At 34.6% G+C, this 19718-nt stretch overlaps 1 protein-coding gene across 1 annotated transcript in view; it reads left to right on the forward strand.

The window, feature by feature from the left end:
• Positions 1 to 6180: 6180 nt before the first annotated feature.
• The window catches only part of LOC150093665 (disintegrin and metalloproteinase domain-containing protein 10-like), a 332641-nt gene continuing 319103 nt past the window's right edge, over positions 6181 to 19718 (forward strand). The window contains exon 1 of the mRNA XM_090413243.1: positions 6181 to 6268. Coding sequence (XP_090269369.1) covers positions 6181 to 6268 — 88 coding nt within the window. The remainder of the gene's footprint in view (positions 6269 to 19718) is intronic.

Below are 19718 nucleotides of genomic sequence, written 5' to 3' on the forward strand. Positions count from 1 at the left end.
ATACAGATCTTGATATGCCTTCGCCTGTGCCACAACTCTCTTGGCTTCTTGCTTTCTCTCTTTGTACACCTCTCTGTCCTCTTCCACTCTTGACTCATCCCACTTCTGCTTTGCCTTCCTCTTAGCTGTCACTGCCACTTGTACATCATTATTCCACCACCAACCCTCCTTCTGCTCTCTAATCTTTCCAGATGTCTCACCAAGCACCTCGATTGCACAGCTCAGGATTACTTTTGAATTATGTTTCCACCAATGTTGTACACTTTCCAGTCCATCCGAAATCCTCTCTAACACTCTCTCCCTAAAACGATTCCTCACACTCTCTTCTTTTAAGCGAAACCACTTAATTGTCTTCATCTCATGGCAACCAGAAGTTCTTATCTTCGAACTTAATTTAAAGTCTGCGCACAGCAGTCGGTGTTGTTGTGCTACTTGATCTGTTGGAATTACCTTACAATTTGTCACAACCTTAAGATGTTTTCTTCTAGTCAAAATGTAGTCAATTTGTGAGCTGTTGTTACCACTTCTAAATGTTATCAAATGTTCTTCCCTCTTGAAGAAAAACGAGAAAAAAATAAAAATAAAAAAATACAGTAAATGAAATATATTCACTTAAAGTTTAAAATGATAACAAAAAATTTAATAAATGATAATAAACATTTATCGGTTAAGTAAACTGTTATGTCAGTTTTATAGTGTTTATACAGTTTTTGTCATGCAAGCAGCTGATACTTTTAAGCTACTCACATTTTGTTTTAACTGTGATACTTTGTTATAGTGCTCTGGTCTCGTGTTCACAACTTTAATTTACATTTGTCGACATGTAGTGCACGCGTATTTCCTGGACAGATTGATTGAGTGGAAAATTATGAGTACTATTATAATATGTACTACCGATGCTTATCAGTGCGTTTTTTATGCACATGCTCTACATCTACTGTAGAGCGAGAATATATCCACCAACTATTTCGAGCTGGCACACAAAAATGAATGCATCCACAAGAAAACAAAGAGCATGGACTTTGATACAGAAGATTATATTTAGAAAATGTAGTTTTATAATTCAGAAATTCAAATTTTGAGTTAATTTGTAATTCAAAAATTAAAAGCAAACCAAAACATTGCTTTCTTGTAAGAAGCAAAGTATATTATCCCTCAATATATTGATAAAATGTCTAAGGTTCTATTAAATAGATGGCTTTTCCTGTTTCTTATTGGGATCTGGAAAAAAAGCCTTTGGAATAGAAGTTCGTCAATTTTAGTGTCGAAATCTAATGCTGGTGGTATGTTAATCTTTCATGATCCATTTTATTCTAAAATTAGTATAACTTGAAACCATTTCCGACTTATTCAAATGTACAAAATAAAACTACTATAATTACAAAATTAAATTTATTAAAGGAATCCGTATTTATTTTATATTAGGCAAGCACGGACTGCCTACTTTCAATCCCAAAGGAAAGCCTTCAAGCTCTTTTTTAAATGCTATGATTTACGCACCAATCGAGATTTCACTTAGGAAAATACTGAACTTTTTTCAAACGTGTACTGGCATGTTTGAAATATGAATGCATCCTAGGGGCGTTATGAAAATTACTAAAGACACTGTGGGCAGCGTGAACTGAGAAAGTTTGGGAAACTCCGATCTAGTGAACAGGACTCTATCTTTCATTAATTTATTAAATGCAAAATATTTTCACGATTAAGTTTTAAAGTTTTCTGTGATGATCAGAAATTTTTTGTCATGATACTCAAAGAAAGCTTTTGAGTATCATATGTTAGCATGCTACTCAGAGGGTTTCTCATAGGAGACCAGGAAAACTATCGATTCTATATTTGTAATGAAAAATCAGGAGTTCAATAACAAGGCATCATTGCTTGCTTTTGTAAAATAATAACGAATATTTTTATCAATATTTTTCAATAAGTTTAATCCTTTAATTCATTTATTCGCTGAAGTTCATATGAAAAGAAAATTTAAATATCCGGATACCATTAGGCATTCTGAAGCTAGCAACGGATTAAGCAATACTTATGCTTCGTATGTGTTTTGCCTGAAAAAGGATATATGCATCGAAATTTATCCTGTCAGTAAAACTCTTCATATTAGATCTGAGCAAGCCAATGATCGCAGTCCTCTGGCGTCTCTCCGTTAGTTTTATGTCAACGCTTTAAGGGAAAACCTTTTTTTTTTTTCAAATCTTACATTCTTACATTGGATAGAATAATACAAAGTGGATAATTTCGCAGCAATATTGCAAGAGACTCAAAAATATTCAAATAGTAGTTAAAGCAAGTGACTACCTGGTTCATTGTGGAACTTACAATATTGCTTTGAAATTATTCTCCTTATAAGTGTATCTCGTATACAAATTTAAGATTTGCGGAAAAAATTGCGTGCGGAGCGCGTGCAGACACATACTTGCCTGCTATAGCTCGTTTAGCTAATATGAGGTGATCTGTCGAGATGGCTTATGAAACAAACATCTGTTTCGTTATACTTCCAAAGTGTTCCATTAGTGTCAGCAAACAAAGTATTGATGGCCTTCCAACAACGTTATTCCAGTCATAAAGGCTACTTATTATCGTTTATGACTATGCAAACAGATGCTATATCGGAAACTCGTTCGTTTATATAACTATTCTGAAAGTACTTTAGCAACCCGTACTGTATATAGCTTTATAATTAAAATTTGAAATCCATATTAAGTAGACCGTGTGCTGTTTGAATCATCGAAAAGACAAACTGAAACATTGAAGTATCTTGAAAGGGACAGGAGAAAAAAAAGCGCATGTAGGGTAAAATAAAGTTTGTAAGGAAAAACGAAAGAGATGTTAGAAGCAGTGGCGGCTCGTGGTTTGAAATCGTGGGGTACTGCAACTTCGAAATATACATACATACATACACACATACATATACATACGAAATATACATACACACTGTAAGTACAGTGTATACGTGGTTGGATAAAATATTAAAATTTTGGTAAAAATTTTTAAAAAAATTAAACATGAAAAAATATTGTTTATTATCGACAAAATTATACAGTTTAGTATAATCCAAAATTACTTCAAAATAAAATCCATTATCATAACCCCAATAATGTTCTAAAATAAAAACTATAACAAATGTTATGTCTTTAATTGTAATGTCCAAATATTTAAAGAGACGGAGTAAACACGATAAGCACTACACTACAAACACTCTACTACTGGCACAAACTGCATATAAACAATAGTGGAACTGTGCGACGGACAGTGCCGCATTACGCTAATAGCTCGCATCTCACTATGAGGTGCATATGCTTGCGCGCGTAGCAATATGACACTGTGGAAAACACAGTGCTACTAGCGTCCATTGTCCACCTAAGTGCTACAAGATGGATTTTTATTATTTTTTTATACAAAATAAGAGAATTGTATACGATTGTTGATGATAAAATTAAATATTACAAGCAAATATAAATAAATTAATAAATATATTTATGTAGCGAGAAAAATTGGGGGTGCTGCAGTTCCGCAGTGCTATGCACGAGCCGTTCCTGGATACTGTTGATGTCGTGATAAATAAGTAAAGCTGAATCTTTTAAGATATCGATGATTATTTTAATTCGCGAAAAAATTCATTAGGAATTAATTTTAATCCATCAGTTATTATATTAAACACAATGTCAAGTTTTAAAAAAATTTGAACGAATAAAAACTTTGTGTTTTTTTTTAATAGTTTAGCGTCATCCTTGGTCCTTTTTCTTCTTCCGGTGCGAATAGCTTTCCTTGTCACCCAATTTGTACCATTCACTGATTCGAAACATTATTTTGTGTTTTCTTCAAACACTTAAACATTTGTCTCTAGGGGGTTTCATGAAGATCTGGTAGCGGCATTTCTCTGCTCACGTTTTAAAACGAACGGAGGAGAGTAGCAGCAGATGGCTACGATCCTTTTATTCATACCACGTGTCTGATTAGCTTGCAGTGGCTTGGATGACTAAAATATTTGAGTGGAGATTTTGTTCCATTTCTTGCACGAGATCCCACACGGATAGAGAGAAAGAAGAAGAAAAAAAGATAAAAATTTGGCTAGTTTTGGTGTCGAGAGTTTACGGCTTTCGTTGTGAGCCACCCTCATCGTGACGTGACTGTGCCAAGGCGTTCGTAATGGTTGTTTCTATAGGTTCTCTGGGTTGTTATATGAAACGATTTTTCTTTACCATGGAAAGGCGTTGAATGCTTTTCTTCTGATGCGGAAGGAACGTCTTTCAAAGTTTTATTGCGCACTTTGAACTCGATGACCTTCTTTAACTACTGCAAAGATACGGCAAGAAATAGAGGAATGGCCGTGTACAGATGTATACAAAAAAGAAGTGCAGAACTAAGCAAAGGGACAGTAATCCTCCTCTTGGATCACTAAAACACTTCCCCCATCTGTAATAGCTTCAACTTTAGCTTTTTTTCCCCTGCAGATGGCGGTACAGTGTCGTTAATTCTTACTGAAAGTGCGTCTATTTTAACTTGCAGCCTGGTGCGACCTTGACAGAGGATTTCGATGCTCTCAGTTACTTAAAACTCAAGATAAATGTAGTTAATTTTCTCGTAATCTCCCAGGAGTAAAACAGCAAATTGGAACAGTGGATCAACATCTATTTTTAGAATGTCTCTTTTGATCTCTCCAGTTAATTTGCCCTACGTCCTAGAAGTTACTTTTCTTTCTATTTTGTTCCCATTTCGTTATTCCGGTTGTACTTGATTATATCGTAGATGATCTATCTCCAATTATTCCCTTCAATATTTTTAATTTATTCGACATTTCCTCTCTTTTTGCGATTCTCTGTTTCTTATCATATTCTTATAATAAACGTTTCTTTTTTAATTTTTTTTTCTCGCGTAAGTAACAAGCTGACTGATGTTGTGCTAAGATGTTAGAAGTTTTTATTTCTAGGTATAAATTTAAAGATATCTAGATATCTTGGAAGAGTTTTAACATTAATTAAAAAACAAATTAAATCATGTAAACACATTTTGAATAAATCAGTGATATCTATTATTATAGTACTTACAAAAAAAAAAACAAATGAAATACGCAAGGAAGTGAAGAATCCTTCTCCTGTCCAAAAGAACAGTCGGACAACCGACTGTTTTATTTATCTTAATATCATCTTTTTTAATTCTAGTTAGTACTATATGGAGAGATAATATTGCAAAAATTAATTTAAAGAGAGAGAGAGGATTTTATCTTTCAGGATAAAAGGAAAGAAAAACTGGCTCGCTCTCAAATAGTATCCCAATCAGAACAGTGTCATCTCATCCGGCATGGATTTAAGAAGTGTCAACAACATTCATATGAATGCTATTTCTTGCAGACCCGATTGCGTCCTCCAGTTGCCTTTGATTGAACTTCTGCAGATCCATGCCGCAAACCTTTCCATCATATCCTATAGATACTCTATTGGATTGAGATTCGGTAACTAACAGGATTAATGAAACACTGCAAAGTTACCTCTATACTCGTAATTATTCCCATGGGAAGCATACCTTGTGGTATGATTCATTATCCTATTGGAAGTAACCGTTACAAGTGGATAGATGGTGAGCGCGAAAGGATGTACCTGGTTGCAATGTTTAAAAAATTCCGACGCTGTTAAACCTGTCTGGGAAGGTGAAATTGCAATAAAACATTCCCACATACAAACAGTGTTTGTATGTCAGCTCTACATGTAAATGAGCTATTTATTGAGCTAACAGGAATGGAACTTAGTGAGATCGTCTATGACTTGACTCCATCTGTGACACCTCCTGCTGCATTATGCAGTCCAGAACATTCTTTTTGTAAACGATTATTGTAATGGGATGTGGTGACCGACTGTGTACCATCTTCAACCAAAGATTCTTGTCCTCCTCCTTCGATCTCTCCATGAACAAATCATTTCCAACCCAAATAATGCCATTTGCTAAATCTTTTGATTGAATGACCATTCTCCGTATCTTCAAGACACTGCCGTATTCAATAACGATGACAATTTTCATGAATATTTTCAACAGCACGTGTAGTATAGAGTATATAACACGTAAACTAAAAGTCATTTAGGTTGCTTTGTAGAACCATTATCGAGCTGAATTATGCACGCGCGCGCACACACACACATACATAATCTCTTCGATATTTATCAACTTCATTTATATAATATGGACAGGGAACAGAATACTATGTTTGATGAAGCTGTGGATTTCCTGGATATTAAGCGCATGTTAGCTAATAAACTAGCCGCTCAGTGTATGTCACTGTTATATTGTGAAGGATTAATACAGTTTACATAAATGAGAATTTATAGACCATTATTTATCCTGCCAAATATTGACAATGCATTAATTGTGCATCAGGAAGATAAATTCAGGCTGATGTGAAACTGCTGTTTTCAGCATTAAGCAGTCATAGAAGAACTAGAATTTTCTATAACTTCGGAAACATATGGTTAAATTCTACTGAGAAAAAGAAGATATCAAATTCTTAGTATGATTAATTTATCCTTATAAACTTTTGTATATAAAATTCTTTATCAGAAAGTTTTCACTGTCGATATCACTGTAATCGGATTTCTCCTCAATGTCACTTCAAATGATTTTTCAGTATTCTTTGAAACGTTCATTGTGATTTTTCCAAAGAGCACTTCTCTTAACTTTTATTTTAATACTTTTGGTTGAGATGGTTTTTCTTTTATTGTGAATAACAATGCGGTAGTAACATGAATTTGCACAAGTATCATTGAACTATTTTAATCAGGTCTTATTCCCAAAACAGACTGTCTCGTCCTTTGTGTTGATTTCTCTCAGACATCAGACAATAGAAACAGCTCTTTAAGCTCTCTCTCTTTCTCGCCAAAAAGTGCCACTTTATAAATCATGCAAAATTGCACATTGTACAAATGGTATTTGTGAAAAATCGTACATAAGTTTTCCCCCCCCCATTTATTAGTGTAGACAATGGTTAATTGTTTATCCCATAGGACAATTTCTGTTTATCGACGAATATTCTAACATCCTTCTTTATTTTCTTTCCGAATAAACTTCTTTCTTTACCAGTCTCATAATAAATTTCAATTTCCGTAATATTAAATGTCTCACACTTTTATCTACACGTCCCAAAGGTGCGAAACCCTATCCCCAAATATGTCTCTGTTGATAATTGGATAGAACCTACAGAGACATATTTATTTATATTTTGACATATTTTGCTATTCAGCATACTTATTTATGCTGAATAGCAAAATATTCTATAGAAATACCCTTGTAAATATTAACTGAAAATTAATTATTAGTTTTACATTGTTTTACTTATGACAGTAGAGCCTGTTTATCTTGAACTCGAAGTCTATCTTAGCGCCCGAAGATAGACTTGAACTCGAAGTCTATCTTCGGGCGCTAAACCGCCCAAAGATAGACTTCGAGTTCAAGTCTAATCCATGATTAGAGGAAATTTTACTAATCCTTTTTTTAAGCGCCTTCGTAGCGCAATTGGAAGAACGACAGTACGTTGCACCCTTAGATTGGAAAAGGCCTAAGCTCGATTCTCGTCGTGACAGGAGGAATCTTTATATGGACTTTTTCAATCGAAGGTGAGTTAGCTGATCTCATACGGAAGTAGCAGGGTTTTTTCTCCCAGAAACTCGGGGTTTTCATCCTGCATACAGACAAATCGGCCCTTCAGAACACACGCAATTTGCAGACAAAAAATACTAGTTGTGGGGGGTCAGTAGATGGCGTTGATGTGAATGATTGGTAGTAGAGGTTTGGTGTGGTGGTGGAGACGGAAAGTTGTACAGCAGGTGTCCTCCTGCGATGAGTCTTCGGACTCCTTGGAGGTGTCACGAATAATAATAATAATAAATTATTTAATAAATTATTTTTTTCCTCTAAACTATATACAAATCTATAATTTTAAATTTATATTATTATTGAACATTAGTTAGAAGATTTATTAGCCAAATGGGTTGATTATATGATTAGAATCAACCCGCAAGGTTTCTTGTCACAATATAAAGCACAATTAAACAATTGTTACATTCATTAAACCTAATTTATAATTTATGTTATTTATATTTGTAAAACAATAAAATGCCGTTGAAGAAAACTAGCACGTGTTTACTATTTTAAAGAATCTCGTATACTTGTACAATGCACCGCAGAATGAATGGCAGTAAAAATAAGTGTCCATCCGAGCAATCAACTTAAAAAAGAAAGAAAAAAAATGAAACGAATGGTACGAACATGCTGCGTTGAACGCAACTTGATGAAGGCTGAATGAAATCGACCATGCCTTAAGTTCCTTAACTAGAGATGGATTTCCTTCATTTTTCCCAAAGCTCCGTTCTCTGTTTTCCTGTATTTGCCGAATCATGTTCGCCTTTGATACATACCGTACAGGAGGACTTCCTCTGCACATCATCAGTATTGATAAATGGCGCTGTAGCTCTGCTCCGTAAACGTATTTTCATTGATCTCAATCATCATCTTCTGAACGAACAAGCGCGCACTTTGGGATTTTCTATGGCTTACCGAAATGTAGACGTCTTCTGTTAGGTCCCTCAACAATCAAGTTACTGTCTTTTCTTGGAACTTGCCATCTCTATCCTCTCCAATTCCCTTGGCTCAGTGTGTGGTAGGAAGGGTGAGGTTCACATTCTGCTAAAGCCATTATCGTGCGGGCAATAAATAGTATTTTTGAGACAAAGCAACATATACCATTTCCTTAGGAAAAATATTCAAGAGAGTCGCGCGCGTGCACACACACACACACACACACACACACACACACACACACACACACACACACACACACACACACACACACACACACACACACACACACACACACACACGTAACCATTGAAAGAGAAAACATGAGGGAAAAAACAGGAAGGTAAAGAATGAAAAAAGGAGAAATATGCAGAGAGAGAGATAGAGAGTGTATAACATATTAAATGTAAAATGTAATGTAGTATTTCTACCAGAACCGTAATAGTTTTGTTTGTTATCATTACGATGATTTTAGTGCTGTATATTGCTTTATTCATGCAATGGATTTTACAGTGAATGTTGTTTGGGAAAAGCAACATTCAACTGTAAACAATACTTGAAGATAAATTAAAGATACCAAGAAATTATATATTTTGTTTAATCCTTTATCCAAGTGTAAGCAAACAAAGTTTGCGCCTGAAGTATCTTCAGGACTTCAATCTTCAAAGGATCTTCAATAATAAGGTGAGACACCTCAAGTGGCAACTCGTATATGAAAATATGACTTCTGCATTACTTCAACCTTGGTATCACCTCACCTCTGGGTCAGGCTTCCACTGATGAGACCGCAATAAAGGTCGAAACCGGTCTGGATAGTAGCCCTTTCCTTAATGCATAGCATTATACATGTCCGCAAGGAGATGTGCTTTGCATTATGGGATACTAAGTTAAGTGATGAGAACTTATACCACCTTTATCACGAGTTGCCCCAGTCCTGAAGATACTTCAGGCGCTTTGACCTTATTAAATAAAATCTCAAGATGAGAGATAGATGTAGAAAGTTTTTTAGCTTGGGTATATTATGCATTCAAGATACCAAGTAATTTTATATAAACTTGGTTTTTAATCCTATTTCCCAAGTGAGCAAACAGACAAGTAAGTCAAGTTTGCGCCTGCACGTATCGGGTCTATAGGCTTTGAGTTTCTGCAATAAGCACAAATTTGATTTTTTTTTTCTAATTGTCGACACACTTGTGGAGATAAACAAAGAGAGTTTATTCATGTATGATGTTCATCTTCGAACTGTTTAAAGACGTTCCTTTGACGTCATCAGCAAGATGCATTCCTTTTGCCGAAAGAAAAAGCGAGCTCTGAATTTTATTACCTACAGGAACAATTTTTTCTCCTTTTTTATCAAGGAAAAAGTGAATTAACCAGTCTCGTAGAGGAATGTTTTGTTCAATATAAAGTAACATTCATTAAATGATTTCTTTAGAATTTTCAATATCCTTGCCATTCATTCAGTACGTGCAGTTGATTGCTTGATTGTACAACAATTCAAAATGTCTGATTAATTACGAAACAGCCACCTATGACGTCAGTGCATTATGTTAGTTAACTGCATGTATTCTTCTGGCCAGCTCACCAGTTTAGTAGGATGAAAAACCGAGTCGCCAGCAGGGGATGAGAACCTTGGTACGTAAGAATGTGACTGACTGATTCAACTTAGTTGAAAAGCCTTTACATGCATTTATTCGCTTCCTAGACGATATTTGCAACCAGCGTCAGCGCATTCGCAATCAGGACCGCTCCTAGGAATTTTGCCGCCCCAAAAAAACTTGTCGCCTGGTGCAAATGACGTCTTGCACCGTCGGTAGTGTCCACCCTGTTCGCAATCGCATTACTCAATTTCTGTTAAATTATTTCCAAATACCCATTTATTTCACTGGACACAAACTTATTTCCAAATCCTTCTCTAGATCTCGCCACTGCTCTGTTTATTAAATTACCAAAGAGCCTAAATAAAAAAAAATCAAGAATCTTATTTGATCCAATGTGACCATTATTTCAAAGAAATCCTCAACTTGGTTATACAGGATACGACTAGGACGTTATGGACACGTGTAACGTGCTATTTATGAAACATGTTAAATTAATAACTTGATTTAATTTTCTTGAACTATATTTAGAATTAATCGCATAAACGCAAAGTTTTATTTAGTAAATAAAGCATTACGAAATTTTGGTATACGTCGTACGCGAAAGGCTTCCATTTCGTAACAATAAAGCCATATTTTGCTGGCTTTAGTTTTGTACAAACACGAATATTGTAATTGATTCTCTCTAATATCTCCCTAGGCAAGATGCCCTCATCGGCCGTGAAAATAGATAAATTTTAAAGTATTGTATTGTACGCCCTGCATAGTCCAGTCCTTTAGCAATGTATCATTAAGCTGCGGGTTCGAATTCCGTCTGGAACACAAGAAATCATTATAAGGACTTTCAACTGAAGGCAAGTTAGAAAATCTCATGGTTTATCTGAGAGCGTTATTGAGACCTGCTAACTCACTTCAGAAAGTATCACTCTCATCATCTGGAAATGATTGGGTATCTTTCTGCAAACAAATCAACATTCCCGGCCGCGTACTAAATTTGACAGATCTAGCACCATGTAAACAATTATTACCCACTTTGCCATAGCATTAATTAAGTTTCTATGAGGCCGTGTTACTTGGCCATGACAGGCCACTGAGCCCAGCAAGTTAAAAACAAAGTGATATTTATTACCTTTTTGGAGCACACTTACTGATTTTAAGCTCTAACCGCATTTCTATTGCACTCTTAACTCAATTTCTATTTTTATCTATCTGTTTTCATCAAAGTCCAATGACCTCTGTCTATCTTATTTCCTGCTTCAAAAGTCTCTTTTGCTTACAAACTGAGCTAAACAAGCTAAGAACATATTCCTTCCCTGGAGATATCAAACGGAAGTATGTGTTATATGGCATCGCCAGCTGCTCCAAGGCATCAGAATCAATAAACCAGATCATCCGTGATCGGAGAGTGAGATGAAAGATGCATAATAATAATTTTCCACACACACACACACACACACACACACGCCAAACTCGTAGTATTCCATAGTTTATTGCAAGCAAACAACTGAGCTAATTTCTCAAGATATCGTACACAATTAACATGAAATTGCGACTGTTTTCTTGCACTTGGTATCCTGAATATCATTATAGACACACACACGCGAAGAGAATATTCAAGTATTTTGCTGTCTGACGAAAATCACGTCACAGATTTTTACATAAATACTATAGCAACGTTTTTCTTCGCCTTTGTTAATAAACTGTCATTCGAAATTGAGATATCACCTCGTATGTTACAGATTGCTGCTTGAATGGGATCATGTAACGAGGGGATAAATTACTTTAGCTTGTGGTTTCTGTGCCTGTGACTTTATCATAGTCTTTATCATATACTTTTATTTTGTTGCAATCAATGCGGCCTACGTTTACAGAGCATCTCTGACGTCAGGAATCACGTGATCACATCGCCTACTGCAGGCGTTAACATTCATTGAATTAAATAAAGATAGCTTCTCTCTCTCTCTTTCTCTCTCTCGTTCATCTATCCGGACGTTGAGAAAGTATTATTCTTCGAGATTTATGCTACATTCTTTTAACAGTTGCATTTGTAATGTTGTCCGTGTAATTCGGGATAGTAAAAAATGTTATTTCTACTTTTGCTGGATTACAGTATTTTATTAGCCTGTTACTCTGTTGCTTTACATTATCTGAACTTTACTAAAATCATTTAAACTTCCTTCTATCTAACAGTGTTTATGTGTGTTTAGAAAACTGATTGCATTTATGAAATATTTTTCACATAAAAGATACTAATCTCACTGATCTGCCTGCCATCTGCAGGCTAAACGTTTCCATTATAATCTTATTCATCCAACTCGTCATATGCAGTCTGCGTGATGATTTTCTATTTAATAAATCTCTTAAACTGTCAACATGTCAAGAAGCAGACTGATTATTGTACAAACAACCCTGCTTGGTGTTAACGACAAATTAACATTAAGAATGACAAATAGTTTCATCACAAAACCGCACATACGTGTAACAGTATGTCATGTAATAATCCTTAATGCCAGGTGACGTTTTCCTGTTAGTATGGGGGGAACAGCAAAGCGACTTGAAAATCGCTGTGTTAGGGTCACGAGTAGTCATCGCCAGGGAGGAGGAATGTCAATAATAAGGTGAAGGCTTCGATAAACATAACTGAAGCAATTGTAAAATTTCCACATAGCCATCCTAGATTACTAACAGCAACAAGTGACACTTGCAATAGTTAATATGATTGAATCTTCAGTTCTCTATCTGATTATTATTGCTCTTACGGAGGAGGTGGAAATATTTACCCTACCGGAAAACCTTTGCGTTCCATTCCGGAGAACGGAAGTCAGGTTGGAGAATTACGTAATTAACAGACGTGCCTTTTTATTGCAGCCTAAATTCTAACTTTCGAATACCAAAGCGAAATCACTGAATATTCAATAGGAATACCGAAATATTTTAGAAAAAACTTCATGCGAAAAAAATACATACATTAATTTTAGACGAATATTCCAATGTATAGTATGCATTACTTTAAAAAAACTTCTCCCTGCATTCCCTAATGGACGGCCTTTATTCTCCCATTCAAAGACAGATATTATAAATCAATTAATATTGTGCTGTAAGGTTATTTTATTTTGAGATTATTTTTTAATATATTTAGTTATAGATCTTTCAAAGCGGAGACCAGTTATTTTTGTGCCCTAAGTAAGAATTTCGAATTATTCTCATAGAGCAGTGGTGTTCAACCTTTTTTTACTACGCGGTAAACTTTTCTATAAAAAGTTATTCGGCGATCTGCTCTCTTATATAGATCACGTTCCCCCAACCTGATATCTGATTACGCACAAATAAACAACTAAAAAAAATACACAACTAAAAACTTTATTTGTGTATTTAAAAATTTATTTATCACTTATAATTATTTTAATACAACAAATATTTTCATACAACAAAAAATATATCTGTTGTTTGGAATAAAATATTTCTCTATTTTGGAAAACCAAAGTTAGAAAAAACAACAGATTGATTTCGAACTCACAAGTTACAGGAAATGCTGGTTGATTAAAAAAAAAAAAGTTAATGTGAAATTTGGCATTGTTTGGACCTCGCAATATTTTCATAGTCAAGTTGATATGAAGAAGTGGGCAATCGCAACAATCATCCAAATGATCATTTGTAATTTGGTTTCTTAATTGATTTTTTATGACGGTCATATTTGAAAAAGCGGATTCTGACAAGTATGTCGATCCGAAACACGACAGAATTTTTCGCGCAATATTGGGAATCAAACAGCCCACTAATTTTATTTGAAATTTCTGTAATGTTCAAATTTTCTTGAAATGGATTATTGATAAAAGATAATACAATCATTTCAGTTTTATTAAAATCTTTAAATATTGGATTTATTTCTTCCTCAACTAATTCTATTTCATGAATAAATTCTTTTAAATCATAGCGAAACATTTCTTGATTTTGTTCAAAATATTTTAATAAATATGGGAGATATCTAAATTCGGGGTCATTTGTATTTTTCTTTAATAAAAGTAAGTATTGTTGGAAAGTTTTTATTGATCTTAACATGTCAATTAAATTTTTATTACCTTGTTATTTTTATTTATTAATTTCGTACAGAAATCTACTAAAAATGATAAGCGTAATAACCATCTTTTATCACTCAATTGTGGATAGATATCTTCTTTTTCATCAAGAAAAAATTTTATATCGTTAATTAATACAAGAAATCTTTCTAAAAATCGACTTCTGCTGAGCCAGCGAACATTATTGTAAAACAGAAGTTCCCTATCATCATCTGCCTGTAATTTAAATAACTGCAGTTGCAGGGCTTTTCCTCGAACAGAATTTACAATTTTAAATGTAATATCCAAAACATCTTTTGTGTTTAATCTTTTACTACACAGTACTTGTTGGTGAATAATACAGTAGTACGTTAAAAAAATCTGGATATTTGTCATCGTTTTTACATAATGAAATGAAGCCTCATTTATTACCTATCATTGCAGGAGCACCATCAGTAGTAATAGACACAAGTTTAAAAAGCGGAAGTTTGTGTTGTTTCACAAATTCATCAAATGCCGAAAAAATATCTTCTCCCCTAGTCCTTCCCAATAATGGTATAATTTTCAAAAGTTCTTTACTGAATAATCTTCAAATACCATGCGAATAAATACCATTAACTGAGCGATATCAGTGAAGTCGTTTGATTCATCAAATTGTAATGAAATGCAACACACTGGTGAATGTCTGACATTAACCTGGCCTGGAAACTTTTCTCTAGCAATTGGAACTCTTGCTTTCGGCAATTTGAAATCTTGTCTGCAGCCTAGAAGTAGTCTCTCTCTCTCTCTCTAGTGACGTCTCGAACCGAGAAGCTCCTTTCTGGAAGCGGGAAACTCCTCTCTCAAGCAACGTGGATCCGGGCAGTCTCTCTGACGGCGACTCTGAACCGGGCGGCCTCCTCTCTGACAGCAATTCTGAAACCGGGACCCCTTCTGCTTGCTTCAGTCCCTTTTTATTAGGCCTCCTCTGAGACCTCGCATGAAGTTAGGCAACCCCCAAAGAATCGGTATGAGTCTTTCATCTTAAGTTTCAAGTTCAGCGCGCCTTTTGTTCTCCTCCGCTTTCTTTTGATTGTAAGTTGCCGGCCATCGGAAAGTTGTTTGAAGTCTTTCTGACTGACTTCGGAGATGTTTACACCTAGAGCCTGCAAGCCTTTCTCATATGAATAACAATCTTTCTAATGCCGCCATGTACAGCTTCGGCGACAAAAACATTGTCTTTGTTTTTAACACTCTAACATATTCTTATTAAAGCAGTATATACAGTTAGCTTCAAAAGAGTTATTTACAAAAACATCTAACACAAACTATACCGAGACAAACAAAGTTTTTATTTTTTTTAGAATATTCACATGGGACTTAACCTAAGTAAAAAATCGATGTTATGTGCTTTGGAATATATAATATTTAAGCTACAATCGAGTTTTTACACTTTGCTTATAATCGTATTCACTCGGCTCGCTGTTTGACTTCCACTGATCCAAATTAATTCATTTACCCGGACTTATAAGAAAATTAATGATTTGACAGTTTTAATGAAAAATAAATAAACAATAGCAGTACACTTAAAGCGAATTAAAAATAATACAAAATAATGATAAATAAAATATTATGTTTTCAGTTTTAATTAAATTTGTAAGTAAGGAGGAATACACAAGAGATCGACCAAAAATTGCTCCACGATCGACGGGTTGAACACCCCTGTCATAGAGGATACGGAAATTATTTTAAAATTGAATTCCGTACTCTAATTTATTCATTAAATTGTTTACAGTTAGACTGTGGTTTTTAATATATATATATAGTGAGAGAGAGAGAGGGAGTATCTAAGCATCTCACCTGGGAACCATATAGATATACGCGCATTACCGGTGGATTATAAACCAAATGTCTGGAATCCTTTGTGGCTTCGATGCTTTGGAATTTGTTGCATCAGGTGAACAGCACCTTTGCTCGGGAATAAAGTTGGAATATACGCCCAGATGATCTTTGAATTTTTCAACTGTATGTACGTGTATATCTCGTATATATGTTTGAAATCCGTCTATATTATGCATGTATAATACACACACACACACACACACACATACGTACACACCTAAACTGTGAGAATTTAGGCACAAAATGGAACTGAAATAATCTACTTACCTAACGGGAAAAAAGTTCAAGTCTTTCCTTCAAAATTCACGCATGTTCAAATACACACTTTTATGATTTTCTTGGGGTTGTGATAGGTTAATGAAACGGTGTTCTTTACAGACCATTGCTAATTTTCGAATGGAGCCACCAGTTACAATGCACAAAAAAACTTCGATTCGTTATCTGATGGTCTAATCGTTCGCTTCTTGTAGTTTTTAGGTGAATTTCACAGAACGCGCAAAGCACTTCTTCGTGTTTTGAGTAGCCGGACTATACTATTCGTGTAGCCGGAGTCCCAAAGCACTACGCTATTCTGGGACTCCGGCTACACGATTTGGCTCATATTTATTATTTGGAAATCTTACAAATATTTTGTGGAACCTTTTTAATTTTTATTTTAATCGAACCATTTTCAGGGACACAAAACCGAAGAATATTTGGAAATTTTATACTGTAATAATAATATCCTCCGATTCAATGGAATTCAATATATTAACTGATATTAAGTATTCCATACTAGCTGTGTGCAATGTAATGGAATTTGCTATTCACAAAATTGGAATTTTGGAATTCACAAAATTGGAATTTTGGAATTCACAAAAACTGGGTGAATTTCCGAAAATGTGTCATATTTAGGACCCCGTCCTTCGGAGTTTTACGAAGGTGCCGTTATTCGATAGAGTTCTTAAACTAATATTTTGTCACAGATCGCAAGCCCTAGCGAAATTCTCGTAAATATCGATCCAAATTTCTACTTGTTATAATTTGATTCTTAGTATTTTATTATAGCGTATACAATTTTGAAGCAACAGGTGTATGGTTTTATTATATCATGGATCTTGTATTTTGAAGAAAATCACCTTAACTTCTTTTAATATTTTCATTTTATATCTTAAACTTTCCTTTAGTGATTATTTCTCTAATACCTGTATTGTGAGTCTACGTTTTGCTCCCCCAATGAAACTTTGATCTCTTGAAAGCAGTTTCATTTTGAGTAGTTGAATAACAATCAATACACCTACTATTGATTTATGTAAGTATTTGAAACGTAACTCTCTGTTGCAGTTAGTTACTATACCCCCAACAAGTAAGTATATGAGGATAAAATTATTTCTTAGCATTGATGATGTGGATTGTTTCATCTAATTGATGTCGGTTTTTATAAAGCTTAATTAACATCAGTATTTCGGTTATATTTTATACAAAAAAAGTTATGAATGGCTGCGTCTTTTTATGAACCCATATAAATTTATAAATAAAATATAAATAAATAAAATGTGAAGAATAAATAATATATAAATAAGTAAAATATAAATGGATAAACAAATAAAATACAAATAAATATATTAAGATAGAAAATGGAGGACAGCAGAAGTGTTCTTATTATTCTTCATGCACTATTGAAGAATTCCCTTTCTCTCTTTATCATCATCATCATCAATAATAACAACGTAAATATTTGAAATAGTTGCGATGAGAAAAGTGGATAAAAGTGAATTTTGCTACATTTCACGAAGATTAAGGTTTAGGTGCTTTGATGCACACCAGGTTAATTTATAGACGTGTGGGGGGAGGGGGGGGTGTAAGAGAGAGGGTAGCACTGCCGTTTATCATATATCACCCAGTCCCAGTTTACCAATAAGAGTGCCTTAGCGGTGTACGGCCTAACGAGCTTTCTTACGCGAAGGCAAAATGGAAGGCGAAATGAAGCACAGCTGTCAGCAAACACAGAAATAATTTTAAGTGCTTGTTAGCGTCACTTCATCAGCGTAAATAATGACTGGGATGGCCCAGTTTAAACCAAGTCTTTGACTCGATAAATTAACGACGTAACTCTAAAATTTTCAACTGCAGCAATATCCTTTAATACGATTCCGAGCAGTTTAAGGCAGCAATACATTTGTAGTATCCACATGAAGCTTGGATAAACAGATTAGTGAAGAAATTAGGGAAGTAATTTAGTCCAACAGGGAATTACTCTGAATCCCATTACGAATGGGAGCTTAAAACGTACTTGTAATTAGCATGCAGTCAATAATAGAAACAGTTAAACTGTAAAGTAAAAAAAAAAAAAAAAAAAAAACAGTAAAGGTATTCATTTACTCCACTGACGTTGTGTGCTCTATCTATTAAGTTCGTAATATGCCAGCCGCCAGCTTTTGTCCCTAAGTCATAAATTCTTCCGTTGCGTAGTCGGAAAGTCACATTTCTTGGTTAAAAAAATACTTCTGTTCAAATCCAGTTAAGAACTTTGAACTGAGGCAATTAATTAGAATCGTACAGAGATATTATTATTATTTTAAATAACCATAATCCTTTCCTCTTGAAAGCTAAATGATTTCTTTAATCAACATGTCTTACGGTGATCGGATCAAGTAATACGTCTACAAGTAATAAATTGAGATCTGGTTTAATATTATTTTAAATTGCAGTTATACCTTCTGCAATACACACTGGGAATTTCACTACTCCTTACTACACGATAAAACTTTTATTAATGCGATTATATTTTTTTTTAAATTCGCCAGTGTACTGGTTTGGATTCGATCAGCTGATCGTGTTACTTGTGTTTTTTCTTTCTTTTTTTCCCAGCAAGAAATGACGTAATATCGCGTGACGACAATCCTTCCATTTCTAAGTCCGTTCGTCAGGATCTACGGCTTTGAGATGAGAACTCATCGATTTTTCTTACCTGAGGCTCTAAGAACTGGGACATAAGAAAGAAAAGAAAAAGAGCCCGTAAACAATTTTCTATAGAAATTGGGTCTCTTGGTCTATACATCTTGATGTCACCCCCTATCAACCCATTCTCAGCTTTACGACACCTCCACCTTTGCGTTCATATATTTCATCTTTCTATCTTTATTTTTGGAACTCTCCTTTTGCGTGTTCGTTTTCCATTTGTCTTGCTATATAAAGTAATTTCGTAGTAGACATACTAATGTTTATCCCCTTACATTTTCCTCCTTTTCTTTCGTATTTCTTTCACACTCGCTTTACTTCCATCTCATTTTAAAGATTATATTTTTTTATGTTTCTCTTTCCTCCTTTTATTTGTAACTTATTTTACTTTTATGCTCTCTCGCTATTTTTTTTTTTCATTCTTTAGCATGTTCTCCTTAGTGGAATAACGTGATCTAAGGCATTTTCGTGAAATCCTTTTAGTTCTTTAAAATCTCTGTACGTCTTAGAAATATCTAAGACAAATATTCTTATCTGAAGGATTCGTCTTATTTCCGTTATCGCTTAGGATTTATGAAAAATGAAAGGTAGTGATGTCTTGGGATTTCTCTCCTCCTTCGTGTGTGTGTGTGTTTCAGATGCTTAGAACTGAAAGAGAGAATGAGTGAGTGAGAGA

Source organism: Typopeltis vanoorti, chromosome 23 (assembly GCF_054136105.1).
Source record: "Typopeltis vanoorti isolate ZY-2024b chromosome 23, IOZ_Tvanoo_1.0, whole genome shotgun sequence".
NCBI classification, from domain to species: Eukaryota; Metazoa; Arthropoda; class Arachnida; order Uropygi; family Thelyphonidae; genus Typopeltis; species Typopeltis vanoorti.